Consider the following 24,570-nt stretch of genomic DNA (forward strand, 5'->3'; position numbering starts at 1 on the left):
TTCCCCTAATTGAATTCATACTACATCCTTAAAAATAAAGGTTTTCCAAGTATAGTTTTCACAGCAATGCCATATAAGAACCACTTTTGGGTTCCCCTATGAATCTTTCAGTGAACAGTTCTAAAAAGAACCATTTTTCTTACAGAAAAAAATGGACATAAGGACATAATCTGTTTAAGAACCTTTTGTGAAATGTAAAGATTTCATGGATGTTAACAGTTGATGCTGATGATGAATAAGCTCAAGCACAAAATCATGGCTAAAAAATACATGGTCTTTTTGATGGACAGTTAAAGTTGTCAGTTCTACGTCACAAACAGCCTGTCACCAACTTGATCCTTCACCTCTCTCAGTCTTTTTATCGAACTATCTGTGTCTGATACCTGAATTCCCTCGCAAGGCTCTTCATGTGCGATTAGCGGCCACCGGCGTGTGACCGTCAGAAGAGCTGTGCTCTGCCCTGCTGATTAGTGTGACTACAGTAATCTCTCTGTGAAGACTTACATTGAAGAAGTTACGTCAACTGCATCTAGAGACTAGAATATTATAGAGTCTTGGGGTTGGGCTCTTTTGACTGTTTTTGGATCAGCAAGTAAACACATTGCAACATGCTAAAAAAAACATTCAGAACCTTTTTAGCTATCACACGGCAACACCCAAAACATTGTGGTGATGGGGAGTTTTGTATGGGCAAGCACCACTCACTTATATATGGTAAACAAATATCATATAAACAAAATGGGCCTAAAATGACAGCATAAAACAGAATAATAAATAGCCACATTTCCACATTGCCATGTGAGAATGTAAAAATTTCTATATAATATTATTTCCTTTTTTTTTCAGAACATTTCAACTGTTGTGCTCAGAAGAGAAGCTGTGCCGTATGTGAGAGACACCCAGCAGAGAACAGAAGAACAGCTAGAGCACCTCTTAAAAAGTCACACTTTCATGTTCTCTTTGAGAGACTTTAAAAGGACATACCTGACAAACATTTGCTATTTTAATGTTGCTGTAGGGTTAGGTAAGTTGTGGGCAAGTTTTCAGATAAGGGAAAAAAAATGTATTACGTTAACACTTGCAAGTCTTAATTACATTTTACAATGTTATGAGGTGTTTTTAATTATATAACAAGTGTCAGCATTATTCAGCTGTTTTTTATTCCTCTTTTTGCTTAAACTATATTGTAGTACAGTTTAGAATAAGTACATATGTGAAATTCTTTGTACTAACTATAAGATGTAATAGCTTCTACTGAAGCACAGTAAAGCATAAGACATTCCAAATACTAAATCACTTTTCACTGAATTGTTACGCTGATCATATCATTTGTATCATAAACTGATGTTTTAGTTAGAAAAATGCAAGTTTGAAGCATTCTCACTAGTAGTCTCAGATTTGACCCCAACTTATGTGACAGCGGTGTTAAAAAAAGCTCTCAGTGCATAACCTGGTTTGAGGATCTTTCATGCCTTGTGTCTTTGGGATGACCTGCTGTTTTTGGTCCTATCAGAGTTCTTACATCTCTTCGGCGTCTCTCTGGCAGCAGAGGACAGAGGAGAAGATCAAGACGCCTTTGATGTGTTGCCCACTGCAGGCGATACCGGGATATGGAATATGATTTCTGAAAAATGTAACATCTAGATTAAAAAGTAACATCTGGTTGAAATTCACAACAGGGAGTGGTATGATTTATGAGCTGAATTATTTTGAAGTGAAGTAAATAGATTGTTCATTATATTATTTTCTTAAGCAAACTAAGCTTTCTTTGACACTTTGATACATTTGCTTGGTTTTGTGTATCAGGGATAAAAAAAAAAATCAAAAAGAATTTCACAGTTTAGGTTTCCATTCCTCTTTAAAATTCTGGTTCCTTAAAGGTTCCAATAATTATTATTTTTAGGGCTTTAATAGTGAAATATTTGGGAAAAGTCTAACTTCTAGCTGTATGTTTTTACAGAGTATAAAGAACCAGCTCAAAAGTGTGATTTGTTCAAAAGTCAAATGTTTTTTTAATTCACTAAAAAGAATGTCCGGGAGTCGAACTACTGGATCCTTTGTTTGATTCACTACAAAGAACCATCTCAAGACAGTCATTCAATCTGGAGTCAGGCTGCCCTGTGTTTTTGTTTCACTAAAAAGAATCGTCTCAAAAGAGGGATTCATTCAGGAGTCAAACTACTGTTTGCGCTGTGTGTTTTTGATTTGCTAAAAACAACATCTAACTACTGGGGTGCCTCAGGGCTCAGTTCTTGAACCATTTCTCTTCTCTTGCATCACTAGGTTCTGTCATTCAGAAACATGGCTTTTCATACCATTGCTGTGCTGATGACACTCAACTCTACCTCTCATTCCATCCTGATGATCCGACGGTAGCTGCTCGCATCTCAGCTTGTCTAACAGACATTTCTTGCTGGATGAAGGACCATCACCTTCAACTCAACCTTGCCAATACAGAACTGCTTGTGGTTCCAGCAAACCCATCGTTTCATCACAATTTCACCATCAAGTTAGACACATCAACCATAACTCCTTCAAAAACAGACAGAAACCTTGGAGTTATAATTGATGATCAGCTAACTTTCTCCGAACACATTGCTAAAATTACCATAAAACCCTGGGGTAATATGAACACCAGTGTGAAGGGATGTGCTAATGATGTGAGTGAGTGCAGGTGCAACTGTAGGAGAAATGGCTTAAATGAGATGGGATTGAATAGGATCAAGCGGACAAGTAATAGGATGATTAGAAAGGATGTATTTGGAGACTTCTGCCTCAGAGAGTGAAGAGAAGGATGTAAAAGGGTATATGTTTGCTGGTTAGATGTACTTGACAGATTGTTACGTGGAAAATTGTGCACTGATGGTTTTAATTTTATTAATGAAGAACATGGCAAAGTTGTCAGCTGTTAGAGTTGATGAAGGAGGGGGAAGAGTAGGACAAAGGATCTAGGTAATTAAAAAAGTAATTAATCCTTATTCTAAAGGATTTATAATAAGGTCTTGGAGAATAAGACATTAATATGTTTTTTTTTTTTTTTTTTTTAAGTAATAATAAACAACCGATATCCCAGTAATATTCATGCTAATAACCAACTAGTTATTTTAAGAATTGGACGCTAAAGTGTTTCCAATATTCTTATTAACTCACCAAAGTATTTAAAGTGAGAAGAGTATATAAAAAGCATGTATTTTAAGGTTAGACTTTTTTTTTTATGTTAAATCCAGTATTGTATTGTATGTTCTACAGTTTATACACAGTATTAAGTCCAATTACATAAGAAATAACTGTAATTAAGTTACAGAAAAAAATAAGAGTAATCCCTTACTTTACCTTTTCAAGGGAAATGTAATTAAATTGCAGTAACTAATTACTTAGTAACTAATTACACCCAAAACTGTTGTTCAAATTAATCTCAGAACTCAATGTCCCGGGGCTGTGTGTAAAATCACAGAAGGAAACTCACAATTGAGGAATACTATAAATTGAATTTATATTTCTAAAGAATTTAATGAGGTGTGCTTAATTTGCATATAACAATGATCTCAATGTTTGTTTGTTTGTTTTTTTGTTTGTTTGTTTTTTAAAGTGTTAAAAATCTTTCCGTATCCTCGGAAAAATTTCCTCCTCTCATATTCCTGGTTACACAGTAGCGCAGGGATCTCCAGCCCTGCTCCTGGATAGCTACCATCCTGTAGACTTCAGTTGCAACCCTGCTCCAACACACCTATCTGTTATTATAGTAGCCCTGAACACCTTGATTACCTTGATTAGCTGGTTCAGGTGTGTTTGACTGGGGTTGGAGCTGAAATCTGCAGGACAGTAGCTCTCCAGGAGCAGGGTTGGAGACCCCTGCAGAAACGCGTGTCTGTAGTGCCACCTGCTGGCTGAACCTACACTCTGCGTCTGTTTACCTGACAAATTTGGCCTAAACTTGCTTCCTTTCGTTCTTCTCATCTTCTGTTCGAGCCATCATAATCACAGTTCACGATCACAGATAAGACCTTATGAACTCAAAATGTTTATCTTTGCTAAACTGTAGAACTGACAACCTGAATTCAAAATGATCACACAAATGGTTGATCCTAGCATGACATTTATTCTAGATGTGCAAGATTATAGATACTGTCCTATCTTAGCTTTAATTTACTGTAACATATGACCATATAAAAATCTGATTGATCTGGACATTTCAGCCTGTGTGTACAAAACACTAAGAGGATAAAATGCCTTTTGAAATCCTTATGTCAGTATTGATTGCTTTTAGGAACTGCAGTTCCGTCCTGATGATCAAAAATTCTCTCATATACCATCTCTCACCTATCAGTCTCTACTCCCCCCCCCGGTCTTCTCTTCCTCTGAACCATCTGGCACCTCTCATTTCTTCATGCCTGACCAGTCTGTCACCTTCTCATATGAAAAGAAGGTTTCCTAATGCATCTGAATAATGGGATGTATATATGAGGAATTTTAACTTATGGATGAAACGTTAAAGCTTATGAATCAAGAGCAATGTTTAAAGCAAGACCAGGGGTAGGCTGAGAGGCAGAACACCAACACTGAGGCATACCTTGAGTTTGTTTTCACAGTCCAGTGCCACTGTGATGAACAGAACTTAATTAAAGTACACATCAGCTTTGGAATTGTGTCAAAGCTCTTGGGGTCCTCTCATCTACTTTTTTTTTCCTGAAGTGGACCAGGGCTTGAAAAAATGTGCATGTAAAATAATGTATTTATTATTTACTAAAATGTATTTATTATTTTAAATACTTTATTTATAATTTATGTAATTATTATTAAATATTAATTTATTTTAATTATAGTAATTCAGTTTTAATTAATAAATAAAGACTTTTATTCAGCCACGATGCATGAAATTAATCAAAAGTGACAGAAAAGACGTTTATAATTGTACAAAATACTTATATTTTTAAAAAGCTTTCTTTTCATCAAAGAATTAAAGGAGTAATGACTGTTGAAAATTCAGCTTTGCAATTACAGGAATAAATTACATTTTTAAATATAATAAAATAGAGCAGTTATTTTTACATTAAATATTTTTAATGCCTTTACTATATTTTTGCTTAAAAAATAGCCTTGACAAGCTAAGTGATTTCTTAAAAAATACATAAAAACATTTTTAAAAAAAATGTACTAACGCCAAACTTTTGAACAGTAGTGTATGGTTTAATCTACTTCCCCACAAACTTGCTTAACTAATATTAAATGTTATAAATTTCATAAACTCATGTTTACTTAATAGTTGGCATTTTCTTGTACACTTGAATCAGACATTGTGTAGTTGGGCCTGAGGGGGTAATAAGACTCTTTATGCAGAAGAGCTCAGTGCACTTGCTGGAATAAATGAATTTATCATTTTTAAATAAATCAAGTAAAATTGCAACTCTGTGAATGTATTAACAGGAATGAGGTCTCATCTGACTCTTTTTTTTTTTTTTTTTCATTACGATTTCACTGACTGGTTAAGTGATGAATTATGGATCAATGGTGTCAGTCCCATTCTGTAAATGCTTCACAAGGCAAATGTGTTTAAAATTTCAGATGGAAAATCACTAATGGAAAAGATGTATAAAGGAGAGAAAACTGTGTAATATTTTGACTTTGTAGTTCACATTTATTTATTTATTTTATTTTACTTCATATGAACCAGTTAATTGTGTATTATTTTTTGTCCTTTACAAGCGGAGAGAATCTTTAGGAGGTGGAGTAGCTGTTGTTTGCACCCATATTTTGTGTTAATTGCATTTCCATTTTGATTTAATTTGTTAAAATAATATATAGTATAGAAATGCGTGATTTGTAATGTAACACCTCTCAGATCGCAATACAAAAAGCTCACCATCTGACCTGTCCATCTCCTTATCCAGCAATTCAGAGCAAATTGATATGTTTTGTTACATTATTGACCTTGAATTTGGTTTGTAAGATAAATGACTTTATCATTAGAGAATATTATGTTAAAATTACAATGATATCTGTTTATCTGGTCAGATAACCTTGAAGTCATTGACCCATCTTGCTGCTTTTAATATTTAAAAAAAAAAAAAAACAGAGAGCTAAATGACAGACTTTCATAAGCCCCCGGGCAGAGGTCAGCAGAGGTCAGGTGGTCATGAAATGTCTTGTTTCAACACCATCGTGCGATGCACGTCCTGAATAAAAATGGTTCAGTGTTCAGGTTTTTTTGAGAGCAGCTCTGGCTGATCTCAGTGGAAGCACGGTCATGCTGACTCACAGAGACACTGAGCAGTCTGCCAAAACAAGTACGACAAAGGCCAGAGAAAACATAACATTAAAGAGCTATAGTTCTAATGCAGAGGGAGGCTGGACCGGTTATTTGCTCAGTGATATCTTCAAAGATGTGACTTTAACAAAAAAAAAAAAAAAAAAAAAAAAAAAGTTTCATCTAAAAAATGTAAACATATGAATTAATTATTTTGGTTTACTGATGTTTTAAACTTAAAAGTTGCATGAAGTCTTTTTGTGTATGTTATGACTAGTTTTTGATTAATTCAATAAAATTCAATCAATAATTAAAGGAAAAGTGTCTAATAATTGAGGGTTGCAGAGATATGCTTGTAAAAAATAAATTTATGTAATGTGCACTTGTAGTGTACTTCAAAAAGTATATGTTTTAACTATTTGCAGAAAATATAATATTCATGAAACAAAAATACACTTTCTGATCATGTCAAATCAAATGTTCTACAAGTTCATTTTAAACACTATGTTTGAACAAATCTTTTGTTGTGCATTAGAAAATACACATTTTAATGTGTTGACTTGCATCCTAAAGCACATGTAAAGTACTTGTTATATGATATTACATTTAAAGTAAATACATTTTAAATGTACTATATTGCAACTTTCAATGTCAATAGAAAGTTTTACATTTCAATAGAATACATTAAAACATATTTTACCATAAATGCTTGTCAGTACATTTGGCAGTACTCTTTACTCATATTTCAAAGACAGCATAGATAACTATGAAATAAGTATATATAAAAAATAAAGAATACTTCAGTTTAACTAATTGCATTTACTATAAGTTTAAACTATAATATATTTTCATTTAATCACAAGTAACATGCAATTAAGTGACATAGCAATGCCAAGATAAGAGGTTATGAACTGATAAAGAGTATACCTGGAATGCAGTGTAAGTTACTCTGCATAAAAAGCATCTGTCAAATGCATAAATGTAGAGTACATCTATGTTAAATGTCGAAATGTGTCTATAGGCCTATCCACAAAGTATGATGATAAACTCAGAGCAACAGATGCTACAGCAGTGGATCACTCAATCCCACAGCACACTGACCATCCTGACAGGAAAGATACGGCCAGGCTACATATCAAACATTTTTCACTTCAAACACCCCTATGAAGTGTCTTAATGTCACTCAATAAAAGCAATAAAAGTAACTGAATCCTGTGACCTTTAACAAACACACACACACACACACACACACACACACACACACACACACACACACACACACACACCTGGTTCTTTTTCGCTTTCAGACACTGATTGATCTCCAAGGATCTGCTCAGGGAGATAAAATGAGGACAAATATGATTTACAATCTTTATTTAAACCCATAAAAAGGAACCACAACCTCTCTTCTGGTTCTTTTGCATCTAACCAGTACTAATGTAAATCAGCTTGACCTTCTGGACTGCAGGAAATGTTTTGAGCATTAAGCAAGTGCCTTGGTCTGAATCCAAATATCTGTAAAGTGTTGATGTGCTTTCAGTGCACCTCTGTGGCCAAGCAAAAAACATTAGATGCATATGTTTCATGTAGCACACTTATTGATGCATTAGTCATTGGCCATCTGTTCATATAGTAGCTGACCTGTTTAATTCCTATCCATGTGGCCTTTCAATACATACATGTATGTATGTCTGGAACTATCATTGAAACTATGTAATATGGCATCTCCGTGTATCTCCATATCCAGCATCTCAGAGCAGGTCATTTTAGAGAGTAATCTGTTTTCACAAGTAACTTTTATATGTCAGCTATTATATATCATTGTCCTTGAATTTGGCTGAATATAAGTCTTTTATAAATAGTGAAACTGCATTTCCTCTGGGTCTGGGTCATTTTGACTCGAATCAACCTGAACCAGATCAGTTGTTATTGGACTGAAACAACATGATCAGTTCCTTTAGGGCTTATCACTATGAATTCCATTGTTTAAAACCTGCCTCCCATTTACACTGAATCTTGATCTAATACAGGAAACTTGTAGCAGCCTAGCAGTTCTGCATCCACTGTTTATTTACTTAACAGTAAATTATATTATATGCAGGCATGCTTTTCTTTGTGAGATGAACAGAAGGTGTGGCTGGATGACAGTGAAAACTTATAATAGAAACAATTCTATGCTGACTGTACAGTTTTCAGTAATTGTGAGCTGTGCTTAGGCTGTGCAAGGCCAATTCACCACAACCTCAAGAGAATTCACACTCACCGCTCTGCTGTAGACCTCAGATGAACTTAAAAACATTACATCCTTCAGTTTAGAGCAAGCATGCACAAGTGTTAAAATACAATTTTACATTGACTCAAGAAGATTAGCTACAATTTGTATAGTCCCTCCCATAGTTATTAGTTCAAAATTAATCCACAAGTTTGAATTAGCCTTCATTAATAAAGTAAACATAAAGTATATTATGTAAATGCATTAATAGACTTAAAATGCAACACTCAAATTTATACAACGTGTCTCTTTATTTATGAAAGAGAACCAGATGCCTGGTTCAGAGATGAGTGAAACAGTCAGTCAGAATGTTCCTGTATTTTCCACCAGATGTCACTAAACATGCAATATTTATACATAAATTACTTCTGACACATATAGTATTGTATAGTATTATAGAATTAGACACGTTCATAAAAGTGTGTATGTTTATCACACGGAAAAAAATTAAATTTTAAAAAGAATTAAGATGAAAAAATTGCTTGGATGAGATATTACTTATTTAAAGACACGAAAGCGAATTATTAATGTGCTTTAAGTCTAAGTCTCTTTACTTTTATTCAGTAACGTTAGAAAACGCTCGAGTTTTACGTTCGCACTCTAGAGGGGTTCCAGTTGTTGCGTCACATCCAGGGGCCCCTGGGCACTCAGCAAGACGCTGGTGGCCGTGACGTCATGCACAAAAGTTTGATACAATGCCCTCCATGTTTAGGGGAAGTTGAGTGTTCAACTGACAACAGTAGCGTGTGACGTAGCGAAGACATGTAGGTGATCAATGGATTTTTTGCTTAATTGACGCGACCGCTTGGAAAGCGAAGGCTCGCTGAAACAGAGTTGAACCTATTAAGTTTTTCTGGGTGAATGGTTCGTGTAACACCCAACTATAAAGGGGTGTGTTAACGGGTAGACAAGCGGGCTGCTTTGGGTAAAGCGTGTATCGGAATTAGTTTACACCGAGTTGTTTTTTGGACTCTTTTTGTGTTTCTTTGTAAAATGAGGAACCCGTTGGACAGACGCTTTTAGGATTGTTCTTTGGCGGCTACAGCCCTTCTCGGACCTCCTTCGCCGGGCGAGAGTCAGGCACCGTCCGTTAGAGGAGTATCAGAATGATAAAGCCCAAAGTAGGTCGGATGTTTCTGGCGACATGCGTCGGATCGTTTTTCATTCTTATATTATACTTCCAGAACAATTCAAGATCAGGTGAGTCTTACTAATAAAGTAGCGATGTTTGATTCGTGAAGGATCTGTTCTTTTGAGTCGGATCTTTTGAATGAACTGGATCATTTTCGCAAATTGGACCGAATCTACGGTTCTGGAATAATCACTCTCACTGAACCATCAACCCGTTTGATTCGTATGATCAGATGTCAACTGTTTTAGTCATTAGCTTGTATAACAGTTTTGTCAATACACTATAATAGTTTCGTTTTAGATAGCCTATGTAGAAATGTTTTTACTGGAGACATTAAGTACTATTCACTGTAAATGTATTTCAACCGTTCAGCATTAAATGTTGTATCAGTGTTAAAACAAGAACCGATCTTATTTCAGCCATATTTCAACATTGAAGGTCGGTCATATGTCTGCTGGGTATGTTTTTATTTCTGGGTCCAGTCAACGAATGAACTGGATACATTAATTACAATAAAATTAATAGAAAAGCTTAGGTTAATAAAATTATCATATTTATGTAGCCTACATGTAGGTTTTTTAGAGTACTGAATATGCAACATCCAACCTGATCAAATGAGAAAACGTAACTGTGACAAGGAGCCAATTATGTATGTGATTCCTGCAAAAATATACAAATTTATCACTAATTTGCTAAAATGTAAAATAGTTACAAATTGCCATAAGATTGTGTTGGCCACATCCATGTATCTACTTAAATGAAGTTTGGGCTGTGAGCTCAGAGCATATTCGGCTGTAAACTTATTGGTGTACAGCTAATTCTTTTAATCGATGGAAAAAGGAAGTTAGATAACATGTTTCACCCGCCAAATGTAGGTTACAAATCAGTCTTCTTGCAACAGGTCATGACCACATCCTAAATTCGGTCTTGGATTGATGACATTTAACTTTTTAAACCTTAACTGTTGGCAATGATGATGCAAGTGCATTTTAACCCATAGCTCCTCCCAGGTCTGGACATCCTAAATGTTTTGGGTCATTGCCATCAAGGAATGGTCATGCTATTTTGCTTTTGTCTGTTAGAGTAAATAAATATCACTGTACATTAAATCTCGGTTGATAGCCAAAAGGTTGTTGGTTTTAATCCCAAACAGGCTGATCCATTAATTATCCTATTAGCTAAGATTTCCCATTTTTCACTGGTTAACAATTACTGTTCTAATCTGTGTTGAAAGACTTAAAGTGACCTCTAACCCTGTGAGACCTTTGGCCTTGTTTGCACCTGGTTTTTAGATACATTTTAAGTGGTCTGATCACATTATGAGCTGAGACACAGCACCGATTACACCTGGTTTTAGCATGCATTTTTAAATGCATCTCCTGTGACCACTTGTGTTCAGATTTCCTCACATCTTATTTTGGCACACTTGCCAGTCAGGAGGATGAATATGATGACTCAAGCCATTATGCTGTTTATGAGCGAGCAGGAAATGGAAGTAAATGGAAAGGATATTAATGGTAACAGCAATTTCAATCATAATCTGTGTGTGGCACAACATAGCTTAGTTGAAATCGATTGTTTTGGTGTGCTTGCTCAAAAGCATGTCCCATAACGCTCACATTTTAGGTATACACTACAAGAGATCAAATGCCTATTTCACTACCTCTGGAAGTGAAAATGGACAAGCTCAAAACAATCATGCCTGTATTTAACATTGTCCACTTGTGGTCAATGAAAAGCATCTTGATACCAGATGTAAACCATGCCTGAAGCAATGACTGTCAGATTAAAATCCCCTGAAAAACCCAGTGGGCAGATATTAGTCAAGACATGATCAAGATGCTTTAACATAATTTTAAATTCAGTTAGGACGGCAATTTCTTCCAGTGGTAATTGAGTGAAAATAGAAAATTAATCCCACACTGAGATTGTTTTATGTTCAATTTACCTCAAATCAGTGTCATTTCAAGTTTCTGACCTCAGTTTGATTTGCATATTTGATCTGTTTTTTGACGTCAAACCAACGTCTTTTCTACGTCAATTGCCAATGGCAATGATTTAGTGCATTGTCATCACTTCCAACTGACGAGCTTAGGTAGTTAAAGTTTAGATAACACAGACATGCATGCCACATTAAAGCAGTTCCTCTGACATACTAAAAAGGACATCAAACTCTTTAGAGTGCACACGTGTAGACTTCAGCCTGTTTAGAACAGCGAACAAAAAATGGCTTTTGAAACAAAGCAGACAGAGAGAAAAACTGCCCCTGGAATGTTTGGAAAGCCCCCACTGGGAGACTCTGGGGCATTCCAAAACCTTTTAAACCTTTCCCTTGATGCCTCGGAGAGGAACGGATCACCTTGAAGAAGGATAGCGTGAGATTAGAGAAGAAGGGGGAATTAAAGGTCAGTGGCTTTGACTTTCCTCAGCGTTTTGGGAAAGGCCTCATATGACCATGTGAGATTTTTCAACCAAAGATTAATTCGATTCATGACAGTTTACGGAGGTTAACCTCTGCTGTGACTGTAATTTACGAGTATGGAAACCACTTGGATAAGATCAGAAGCAACATGGGGTAGTGAAGTATGCTACCACAAAAGATATGTAGATTATGGTTAGTTTCCTGTGAATTATAGATAAGAAACTTTTGAACAAATAAAGATAACCTGGTAGTAACAGCAAATGTTTATTTCTTGAGTCTTTTGGTGAAAATTATATTATACAGCTAAGATAGCAAACCTGGCGTCAATGTAGGAAGACCCCCCCCCCCCCACCAAATTAAATGAATAATCCACTAGATTTGGCCCCATTGAACTGTTCTTGCCTAGGCTTGTTAAAAAGGAGTATAACAGCTTTATGGTACATGCTGCTCAATAATAGTTCACAATCTGACCTTCTGCCAGAGGCAAATAGCTCATCTATGGTAAAAGAACATCATGTGATCCTTCATTTGTCTTTCCTTAACAGGTGTTTGTAGATCACAACACTACTCTCGGTGGGCCTCATTCACAAATAACTGCATACAAATTAGGTGCTTAAAGAAAATTTTCACTGGATTTGCATGTTTATACACATACAATTGTTTTTGTCATCGTTCACCCTTCACTTGTTCCAAACTTGTACAAGTTTCTTTCTTCTGGAGATATTTTGAAGAATGTGGGTAACCAAACATTTGGCGCCCTTGACTTCCATAGCATTTTTTTTTCTCCCATAGCATAGAAACGACTACAGTCAACTGTTTGGTTATCAGTATTCTTCAAAATAACTTATTTTATGTTCAACTGAAGAAAGAAACTCATATAGGTTTAGAACAACTAGATTATGAGTAAATGATGACAAAATGTTCATTTTCAGGTGAAATATTTCTTTAATCTCATCCTAATGTTGATGAATCAAGGCAAGTCATTCTAAACTGGGAAGCCTTTATATGTAGTCTTGAACGTGATTAAACTGATTGTAGGCTTACATTTTCATACTGTAGATTATTTGCTTAACGCTTTTATTTTTGGCTCATAGACAGTTGTTTGCCGTGCCACACCCCTTCAATGGTCACACGGTCACACTTGACAGGAAGTTTGGCTATGCTGTATTCCACTGTGTCCTCTTTGTTCTAAAAAGTGGTTCCAATAAAAAGAGCTGATACAAGTGATCTTAAAAGCAGTGCTCTCTAGGTGTCTTGGCCTAAAACTTGCAGCAGCTATCAGTAATTACCTTAAAATGGCTTTTGTGTTTATGTATGTTTCTTCACAAAACCACATGATAACCATCCTCATGTGTTGGCACATTTATCCTGTGATCAAGTTCGCAACAGGAAAGTTGTTTAATTATCAATTATCGAATTTCCCCTCATTCTTCTACTGATATGCTTTTTACCTGAAGCCAACATCAAGAAAAATTGTCTAGCCAAAAGGCAACCAGTGAGGTACAGCTAATGAAAGTTTAGTGGTTTGTCCATGAGAAACATATGCTTCCCTTTCTGTGCAGTAAGTGACTGTGAGTCAGAGCACAGATCGAATACTCAGCTGGACTGTGGGTGAGCTTTTATTAAAAGACCTTTTAACATTTCCAGTAAGTGAGGGTCATTTCTTTGACCTTGGCTCCATCACACCCAATGTGAGCAATTTGAAAGTAAGACAATGTCTCTATCCTTTTAAAGTCCCAAAGTGGACTTCTTGTTCTCATCTGATAATACTGTGTCTGCTGAATGTGTAGCAGTTTCATTGCTTATCTGACCACCATCAGTTTCTCCTGTTCGTGTTTACAGAGGCAGCGTTGCTGTCTTCGCCTGCACACTTCATACTTCTTTTCGCTTGTTTACTTTGACATAGACAGTCTGATTAATCTCAGTTGAGCATTTTACTCAGCTCCCTCACAATTCGTTCTGGTAAAACTGCATATTTAAGGGTATTTTTAAAGTAGTTTTAGGTATTCTTGATGTTGATTTTCACAATTGCTTATAGCAGCAATGAGATGGGAAATAGTCAACTAGTTGTCCAACTAGTAAACTAATTATAGAGGGATACAGTGTTCATTTCTTCACGGATAATTTGTTCCGAAGCATTTACACCGCATGGCTGTAAAACATGAGCTCACCCTTTACCATCAAGCAAACGTCCGATGCGCATATGTGACCCTGTTGGAAAAGTTTATGAAGTTCATTATTCCAGAGGCCTAGAAGCAAAACTCTCTTTTATCCTTGAAAATTGAGGCACATTATGAAGTGATTGAAGGTCAGATTGTATTTTGGATTTTTACTTTTTCCAGTAATGCAGCCTAAATTGTTTCCCAAATTGTTTATGTGACTTTTACACATTTTAAGCTCTAGTTGTAGAAAATTAAAGTGGTTATGCTCGCACAGGTTGGAGTCAGCCTTATCGATTTTGGGATAAACCACCTAGGACACTACAATCTGAGAATTTAGACATAAAAACCTGCATTTAACAACCAATTTAAATGGATAGTTTAGCCAAAACTGAAAAGTATGACATCTTTTACTCATCCTCATGTTGTTTCTAAACCTGTATGACTTGGTTTCTTCAGCAAAAACACAAAAGAAGAAATTTTGAAGAATGGTTTTTGGACTCTGCTGGCTACGGGCAAAAATACTTTTTAAAAAAATATCTATTTTGTGTTCTGCAGAAGAAAGAAAGTCATTCAGGTTTGAAATGACATAAGGATGAGTAAATGATGACAGAAGTTTAATTTTTCAATGATCTGTCCCTTTAATGTTTGATTTGAAAAGCATGGTTTTGATGCTGTCTTGTACAGATAAATAAACTTGCAACAGTTTAAAAACCACTTTCTGACAGGATCCTTCAGGCACATGTGTTTGGTATAGCGTCATCAGCCATCGTTGGTTTGTCTAAGCATTACATTACCCATAAAATGACATAACTCTGGGAGTCGTTCTGCTCTACGGGGCCAAGTTTCCCAGTAGACCTGTTTTATATTTTATGAGGAACTGCGCACAAGATGCTTTTGATTTAACATGCTGCTGGGGCATTGGTCAGCATCCCGCCAGCCCTCCTGATCCTTTGCTCTTCCTTTCAGACAGCTGAGACTGGAGATGGATTTTAAGCTGTCAGAGATTTGGATAGAATAAACAAATCACGCAAAGGACATGAACAGATTGTTTGATTGCCAAACACTGGCAATCGTTTGGATAGAAGGCAGTTTCTTGATGTAGAACAGCTTGAGAGACGCAAGTTTGTTGTATCTTCTCTTTTGTTCTCTTAATTTGTTCATGCTTCAGGACTGGGAAAGAGAGAAGGACATAATAAATAAGGGGAAATTTCCAGCCTTAAACGGAATTTTGGGATTTGGAATGAACAGTTATGGCTCTATGTTAGTCAGGGATAGAGTGACACCCTCACACTGAGGCTCTGAAGAGAAAGATAGAAGCACAGTCTTTCTTCACCTTTTCATATCATATGCATCTCTTTCCCTCTTCTCAATTTCATCTATAGTTATCGGGTAAAGCTCATGCTATGAATGGAATACTGTACAGCAGGATGCACTGTGCCACTTTGAGTGGACATAATTCTATCCAAATCTCTGATTAAGCACATTTCATACTTGATAATGGATTTTGCTTTATGCCATATTAAGGCACACATTGGAGTTCTACTTAGTGTGCTTGGGGCAGAAAGGAAAATGATTGCTTTAGTTAGAAAACTATTCCCCACTGCCCTAAGAACACTTTATGGCAAATAAAACTCCTTTTTACATAAACAGGTCTCAGTAGGTATTCATTAGAATTTCAGCCTAAGCATTTTAATAATTTTGCACTGTAATTTGATCAAATCAGTAATTCTCAATCATGTTCGTTCTTATTTCATAGCTTAACATTTCATTACTGCCTCAATTTTGAAGCTCCTAGAATTATGGGGTGCTTATATATAGAACATCCACCATAATTTAACATTCAAGGTTTCACAGAAATGAAAATAAATGCTATGTTCTACATTATATATTAATCCTCATAATTTAAAAGTTTGGTCTCAGTATGATTTTTTTAATGAACTTTTATTAAGCAAGGATGCATTAAATTGATCTAGTGACTGTAAAAATTTTTACATTGTTGCAAAAAATTCAGGTTCAAATAAATGCTTCATCAAAGATCCTGAAATGTATATAACAATAATGTTAAGCAGAACAAATGTTTTCAATACTTTAATAATAAGTAAGGTTTCTTGAGCAGCAAATCTGAAAATTAGGATGATTTCTGAATAATCATTGTGATACTGAAGACCGGAGTAATGGCTGCTGAAAATTCAATCTTGTCGTTACAGAAATAAATTAAAATAAATATATAGTTAAGATATATATATAAAATAGAAATAGAAATCAGTGAAAGTAAAAAAAAAACATTTTTACTTTACATTGTAAAAAAGAAAAATACAATATTACTGTTATTACTGTATTTTTGATCAAATAAATGCAGTACTGATGAGCATAAGAGACAAAAAAATCTTAATGACCCCAAACTTTTTGAATGGTCATGAAAAAATTGCCACCGTTGAGCTACAATGTTATACAAAACTCTACAAGGTACAAAAGAGGATGCTGACAAACTAGAAGTTACGGTAAGTCAGTTCATACGTTTCTGTGGTATCATAGCCTGAATCTTAATCGTGTTTTTCAAGTAGCAGTTTCTGGGAAAACATGCATGAGTCAAGACTTGTGGCAAATGGTTTTAATGAACATTTTGCATGAATAAGAACAACATGTGAAACGTTCTGATTTCATCACCAGACTAGTTTCACTTCTAATTCTGATAGGTTTCATGACACGTATATGATGCTTCCTGACATCACAGCATCCAGGAAGCACGAGCTCTTATGTTTCCACTGTTGTGTCAACCAGAGTAACATGATCCTCAAGGTCATTTGAATGTGTTTTAATGTACCGCAGTCTAATTATATTTAGACTATAGGGGTGAGAGCACCAGCTGTGAAGACAATTGAGAAGATAAATCATTCGATTTCGGGACTAAAACAAAAACTTAAGTCACCACACAGAACAAAAAACTCTCTCCACACGAGGTCGAGCAGAATTAGATTAGTAAGGGAGCAGTTGCAGTACCGCAGGAGGGCTTCCTGCCCATTACCTAGCGAACTTTTGATAAAAGCCTGCTGATTTGTGTGTTGTCCTCTATAAACCCTCACAGGCCAACATAAATGGCCACAAGCCTGTGTAGCATTCCAGCAAACAACCTTTGTTGTCGCCGCCTGGCCTCGGTTGACTTGTGGAACCTCACTCATAGTGCATACTAACAAGGTTAAAAAGAGACCTCATTGTTGCCCACCTTTGGAAGCTGTTTAGTGCTTTTTGTCTAGCAAGTAGCTTAGGGTTGTTTTGAAGAACTCATTTAGTATTTCTGTGTTGTTTCTAGTCATTTTTTAATTTCAATTTTGTCTTTTTCTTCTAGCAATTCTCTGTAAGTTACTATGTTCCTGTTAAAAAAAAAAAAAAAAAAAGTCAAAAGAGGAAGTTAGCTTGCACGTCATTCTGTGGTTGTGAATCAGACAGTTCCTTACAACCTCTTGCATACACTTCCTTTTAAAAAATTATTCTCATCTGTTGATTATGATTAGGAGTATATTGTGAAAAGACATAATTTTGCGATGGCAGCTCTGATATGTTTGTTCTTGGCACAGACATCAGATTATGGTGTTTGGTAACACTAAATATTTCCTTTTTTATGACTTTGTACACTAACATTTGTCAACTGAATTGTCTGTTGTGAGGAAACCTACTTCACTGGGTCATAAATATGAGTTTTTACAACAAACAGGAGCATATTTTACATCAAATATTTCACATTGAAGCGTATGTGAGCAGCACAGCTCAAGACTTTTTTTTCATTCACTGAGCTGGTCTAATGTATTGGCTGAAAGGCAGACATTGTTGAGTGGGTGCTAATCATCTGGCGAATTAAGCAATCATGAATATTAATTAAGTTTTATGACTAGATGCTCCCGGAAGGTTACCAAGCAACATCTTCATGTCTGAATTAATTAATATTCACATGCCTTAATTTTGCAGCTTATTTATTATACAGGGCTGATAAGTGAACTAGCCGTTCAGATTCTACTAGTTGTTTAGAGTACTTGTTATCATGCTCTGGCTGTTTTTGAAAACTTAGGTATGCACATTCTTAGTATAGACTTCATTGTGCAAAAGCACTGTCACTCTTTACTGTAACTGTAATACAGTAATAAGCTCAAAAAACAAAAGAAAAATAAGCACATTTAGACTTAATTTTCACTGGAGAAGTTATTAATTTACATATTGTGGTGGCTTATTTATAGTTTTATATTCATTTCATTTATGCATCTGTCCAGTTGAATAATGAGTGTATGTAAAGGCTGGGAAAGCCATCAGCGCCTGGTTTCATAGCACAAATTTTGGTCTGTATATGTACTCAACCCCCTCCCCGTTTCCTTCTTTCTGCTCCTTCCATGTTATTTCATGTTCTTCTTCCCTTCCATTTTCCATTTGATCCTCTTATAATCCATATTTTTCTACTAGGTTTTTTGACACTTTCCACAGATATGGTACAAATTGACGGAAGTTTGAGGGGTTTTTTTACATTAGATATTGTTTATAAATTATCTGATTTTAGCATCATTTTTAAATTTAATTGATGTTTTTTTGTTTTTTATTTATATAAAAAGACAAAAAGGTTCCCCCAAATCTTAAACGCTTCTAGTTTATCCTTCTGAGTTTGATGATCAGCATTTTTGAGGGTAAAGCACCTCCTTTCACTGACCATTTACTGAAAAAGAACATTTTGGGTTTTTATTTTTAGAAGCTATTAACGGAAAGTGCCTTTTCTCTTTTTGCCATGATTGCTTACTCCTCCACTCTCTCAGTGTCCAGACTTGCTAGCTTGCGCTCCCTTTCTAAGCATTTAAGGGATCCCTTTGACTTAGCTGGCACATGTGCAAAACCAATCACTTATGTTAGCAGCAAGGGCCCCAACACAGACTGAAGGAGTGTGTGTGTGTGTGTGTGTGTGTGTGTGTGTGTGTGTGTGTGTGTGTGTGTGTGTGTGTGTCTGTGTCTGTGTGTGTGTGTGAAAGAGAGAGAGAGTGGGTGAGAAGGGGGGTAATGGGGGAAGTGGCTTAGACTGAAGAGAACAGACTGTTCCTATAGAGAATGCAAATGTAAACGAAGAAATTTATGGCCAATCAGCTAGGTGCAGGAGTCTGAGAAGGCAGTAATTGTGGACCAGCCTGAACCCTGCTGGTCCCCATATGCTGAGAATTAACAGCTCTAATCTTTTATAGCTCAATAACGTGATCATTCAGACAAAGTGCTTTGATCTCTGCTCTCTACACACAAGGTCAAGAGTTTTTTTCCCCCCAAAGAAGCTCTTTCAGAGGAAAATTCGAGTGGTGATTGAACATGCAGAACTTGCTGTCACAATGCTGGGATGTTGTGAGTGGTTGCCAAGGCAGTGCTATGTGGTTTCTAGGGTGTTCTGGGTGGTTTCTTTAGCCCACATCAAAAGACCCCAACTTTGAGTCTCTATGATATTCTGGTCAATATAAGTTTCTTTAATATAAGCCAGGGATAGGCAACGTCATTCCTGGAGTGCCGCTGTCCTGCAGAGTTTAGCTCTAACCCTAATCAAACACACCTGAACAAGCTAATCAAGGTCTTCAGGATTACTAAGACTACAGACAAGTGAGGCTATTTTTCATGGTTGGAGCTAAACTCTGCAGGACATCGGCACTCCAGGACCGACGTTGCCTACCCCTGATATAAGCTAATGCACTCTATGTACGGTTAAAAAGATGTTAAGCATAAATTACTAGTACAGCTCTCAATGCAAGATGCACACCGAAGTTTAAAGCTTAAGGGTTAGAGGCTTGTTCTTACATGCAATGACCATATGTAATAGCAATAAAATTAACCAATGTTTAAGAAACAAATGTTTAATAAATGTCTAAATGTTTTGCTTTTGGAGCCATTATCTTTCTGTTGCCATTTCTCATCTTTTGCATTTGTTGTGTGCTTGTAGCTTCTGAACAGATTTCGGGCCAGAACAGTCTCTCAGTTAAATCGGGAAGAAGTCCTTTGCAGACGTTACAAGAAAATGACCAGGTATGTATTTCAGCAATGAAATTGGTGGTGGTGGGGTTCTGATTAACTGAGGACAGAGTGCTTTTTTCAGGCCCCTGGTGTTCAAGGGACAGATTTTAACAGCAGTGAAAGTGGAACTACTAAACCTCACATTCCTGGAGTGGCTCAATTCAATTACCCCCAACACCTTATTTTTACACAATCAGAATCTCATAAAGACAGACGCAAACCATCTGACAAAATGAAATTATGTGCATCACAACTGTGCCAGGGTAATACTTAACATAATTCAAAATAAAATGTTTTAGACTGCTCATGTTTTTCCAGATTTGTATGACTGACTTTCTTCTGTTGGAAAGAGGATAATCATGGCTTCTCTTTTCATGTAATAAAAGTAAAAGATAACTGGGTCTGTCAAAATAGGCAAACATAGTATATTAAGAGTAATCCACTTAACTTTAAAGCCATACAATAGTCTTGGAGATTTACAGAATCTGTTCACTGTTTAATGGAAGCAAACAGCAGGATGCTCTTCTGTTTTACAGACAAAAGTGAGTTGTATGGGTTTAGCATGACATGATGTGAATATGTTGCCAGTTTTTTCATTTTTGGGTTGAACTATCCCTTTAAAGGTCTGAGTATAATGTCTAGGTAAAATCTTTCCAGTTTAAACACTACCAGCTCATCAAATTCTATTATATTCTCGCTGTTATTAAACCCATCTGTGGCTCATCCCCCAGGCAAAACCGTTGCCATCCCATAACCATTATGTGCTTCATGGTTTCACAAGAACTTCCCTCAAACCGCAACTGTCATATCACATAAAGTCACCCAAATACATGTCTTCGCATGTAGTGCAATCTGTGGTTCCCATAACTGCACTGTTAAGAAATCCTACATTCGGTTTCAGAAAAAAAGTCTTCAGTTTTAAAGCAATATTTAACTCAAAAATGAAATTCTGTTCTGAACCCATGTGACTTTTTTTCATTTCATTTCCTCTTATACCATTCCTTCCTGTCTTCCAGCTGGAGCAGTCTGCAGTGCATGCCACTCTGCAGGGTCGAAGGGGACTCTTGGAGGAAACCTGTCACTCCCACACCCACAAAAGACGCGTACTCGGCCCGGAGGACCTTCGCCACCTCATAGTGGACGATAAACACAAGTTATTGTATTGCTATGTCCCCAAAGTGGCATGTACAAACTGGAAACGTGTGATGATGGTGCTAACAGGAGAAGGGCGCTATCGCGAACCACTGGCTATTCCGGCCAATGAGGCTCACGTTGCAGGCAACCTGCGTTCGCTCTCGGAGTACACCACGGCTGAGATCAACAAGCGCCTACGCACATATCTGAAGTTCGTCTTTGTGCGCGAACCCTTCGAAAGACTTGTCTCGGCATATCGCAACAAGTTTACCCGTAGCTACAACACGGCCTTCCATAAACGCTACGGGACCAAAATCATCCGGAGGCATCGTGCGGACCCCCAGGCTGAAGCACTGAAAAAAGGCAACGATGTCTCCTTTGAGGAATTTGTGTATTATTTAGTAGACCCCCAGACTCAGAAAGAGGAACCGTTCAATGAGCACTGGGAAAGGGTTCACTCGCTTTGCCACCCTTGCTTGATCCATTATGACGTAGTGGGCAAGTACGAGACTCTTGCCCAAGATTCGCGCTACATCCTGAAGTTAGCAGGTGCCGAAGGAGAGGTCAAATTCCCGGCCACGTCCAAAAGTACCAGGACCACAGGTGACCTGGCCGCCAAGTTCTTTGACAACATCAGTCCGTTTTACCAGAAGAAACTCTTCAACCTTTACCGAATGGACTTCTTGCTTTTTAACTACTCTGTGCCGGCATACTTGAAGTTGAGATGAGGTTTCAGCAAGTTTCAACTGATCCATGAAGAGTCTTGTGGGCACTGATGCTTAAACTTTCACTCTTTTGTCTGGATTCGAGTGAATTACCTGAGGGAACCTGTAGAGGATGCGCCTTGGATATGGCATCGCCTTCGCTCCCTTTAGGCGAAATTCAGAATTGTGAACCAATTAGTGCTGGCTGGGGTGTTTCATCCCATCCTGAAAGTTCACAAAATACTGTCTATAATTCATTTGGCTTTGGTAACTTGCGACCAAGCTCCAAGTATGTGCCTTTGTCCTTCTGGATGTTGATAAGTGAAGCAGGATTCTTCATCAACAGACAAATGCTATGAATGTTTCATCTCCTTTAATCTTCACCACCCAAAAGGATATTTATGGTATTATTTACGTAGCATATTTATTGTGGATTTTGCTCTTGAACTGGAACCAGCAAAGCCTTGATGTTAATCTCGAAGAGATTCCTTGAAGCTGATCTCAAAGCCTCCTTTTTAACATTCCCTGGATATGATTTCAGACCTTAACCTTACGCCCAATCACAAAGGTAGTTCCCAAGTCACAAACTGTCAGCTGTTTCAAGCAGACAGATGGTAACATGTTGGAAGGAGACAAGAGTAAGGGATGAATTTAGACTTCTGCATTCACAAACTGGACAAGGCTGTCTAACTTGGCCGGTTTAGCTACTCTGGAAAGAAATGGTGTTCTCAGAGTCACCCCTTTATTTAGCATGCAACGGGTTGGGTAAACAGTGCATAACTGTGGTTGGGGAAAGGTAGACGCTCATCAGTGCAACTCTTGTTAAGCAATGGATGCAGGGCATTGCAGGTCAAACATCAGCATGATCCTGGGAGGAAACACTCATCTTGTGAATTTATAATAAGGGTTGAAGTGCAATAAAGGTTTTTAGAGAGGTACCAGTATGTGTTTAGAGGATTATCCATCCCTTAGAACTCTTAAAGTGAGAGAAAATCAATCCCTGACAGTACAGTTTAACGTCTTATTAGTTTTCACGACTGTTCTTTTGGGTCATTAGCACTTGGTTGAAATGACCCTGAATAATTTAGGTATTTCTTGTCTGCGAAAAAGGCTAATGAATCATTTTTATGGTTGAAATGATGATGAAATCTTTGGAGAAAGGGTGAGAAGAAGGAGTCTGACTAATATCTGGCTGAAAGGCAGACATGTCCTGGTGCACAGTGGGTACCTTGTGTGCCACATTGCATAACAAACCTTCCAAGATTGCTCTTGGAAATGTTTTGTTGGAAAATATTTTCTATTTAGCTAGTTAGGCTCTTTTTCAATTTTGAGCTGGAATATTACAGCCTTTTGTAAGGACAAAGGGAGTCATCTATAAGTCTAGGGTTTATAATACATTTCAATGGGCAATATATTTGATAATTTGAAGAGGAACGTCATGTCTTGGTTTGGAGGTTACAGGAGTCCCAGTGCTTTTATCCTGTCATAATGTCATTATACGGATGTCAAATTATGAATGTGTTGTTAGAGGATTCATATGAGAAATGTGAGTGTGGGAATTTAAAGCCTTTCACTGTATGAGCTGAGCTGTTGAGAGTGTGGCAACAGTATGTGCCATTTGTGATGTAACTAACAGTTTGCACCTGTTTTGAAAGCTTGTGGGCATACATGTGCTGCAAAACTGTGAATGTCAATGTGCACTAGAGCATATGGAATCTTGCTTTGAAGGGTAAATAAATTTTTCGATTTTTTTTTTTCTGTGGACAACAGGGAATACATCAATCAACCGTGATTATTTCATGTGCTTTCCTTTTTGTCTTTTTGTTAACATTTAATTATAAAGGCAAACTGCCTCTGGTACGACATTGAAACTTTGCTCTCTGGAAAAAGTTTTTTTTTTTTTTTTTTTACTTTTAGGGACCACAACACTCAACTGATTAACAAATCATATGATTAAGGTTAATTATAATTCAGAGTGAATATATTAAAAATGTGTTGAATAAAACTGCCACATGAACAATATAACTGTCAATCCATTCAAGTGAACAAACAATTACATTCATCATAAGATTTTGCCTTTTTCCAAAGTGTGGTATTCTGAGAAAAAAAAAAGAAAAAAAAATTTGGGTGCAAAAAACATTACAAACTGAGAGGTACGTTAGACCCTCTGTATATGAGACAGTATCCAGTAAAAATATCTAGCAGCAATTATGACCTTGTATGTAGTTACTAAAACAGCAAAGGAATGATCTTCAAAGTTCTGAGACTTTCCTATTTTCTTTGAAATCAATCCCAAATCATATATTCAAAAACAATATTTGACCCAAAAAAAAAAAAAAAAATCAAACAAACATCGCAGAATTCTTCAAGGTCTTAAATCTTGTAAACTTCAAATTCAATACATGGCACATACAAATTTGTAACTTGCCCCTGAAGTTATACTTTAAAGGTGATGTATGTAGGATTGACACTGAGTGGTTGA

At 36.7% G+C, this 24,570-nt stretch overlaps 1 protein-coding gene and 1 long non-coding RNA gene across 5 annotated transcripts in view; both read left to right on the plus strand.

Annotated features, from left to right (window-relative positions):
* LOC109083764 overlaps positions 1-1,673 on the plus strand; it is a 60,390-nt gene extending 58,717 nt beyond the window's left edge. For all 4 annotated transcript variants that reach the window (XR_006158202.1, XR_006158201.1, XR_006158198.1 and 1 more), the window contains one exon: positions 847-1,673. This is a non-coding gene — a long non-coding RNA (uncharacterized LOC109083764). The remainder of the gene's footprint in view (positions 1-846) is intronic.
* Positions 1,674-9,199: 7,526 nt separating this feature from the next.
* LOC109048446 (carbohydrate sulfotransferase 11-like) lies at positions 9,200-24,412 on the plus strand. The gene is made up of 3 exons (XM_042750080.1): positions 9,200-9,716; positions 20,180-20,262; positions 21,267-24,412. Exons 1-3 carry the CDS (start codon positions 9,623-9,625, stop codon positions 22,110-22,112), a joined length of 1,023 nt encoding a protein of 340 aa, XP_042606014.1. The 5' UTR covers positions 9,200-9,622; the 3' UTR covers positions 22,113-24,412.
* Positions 24,413-24,570: the final 158 nt, after the last annotated feature.

This window comes from Cyprinus carpio, chromosome B23, assembly GCF_018340385.1.
Source record: "Cyprinus carpio isolate SPL01 chromosome B23, ASM1834038v1, whole genome shotgun sequence".
NCBI lineage: Eukaryota > Metazoa > Chordata > Actinopteri > Cypriniformes > Cyprinidae > Cyprinus > Cyprinus carpio.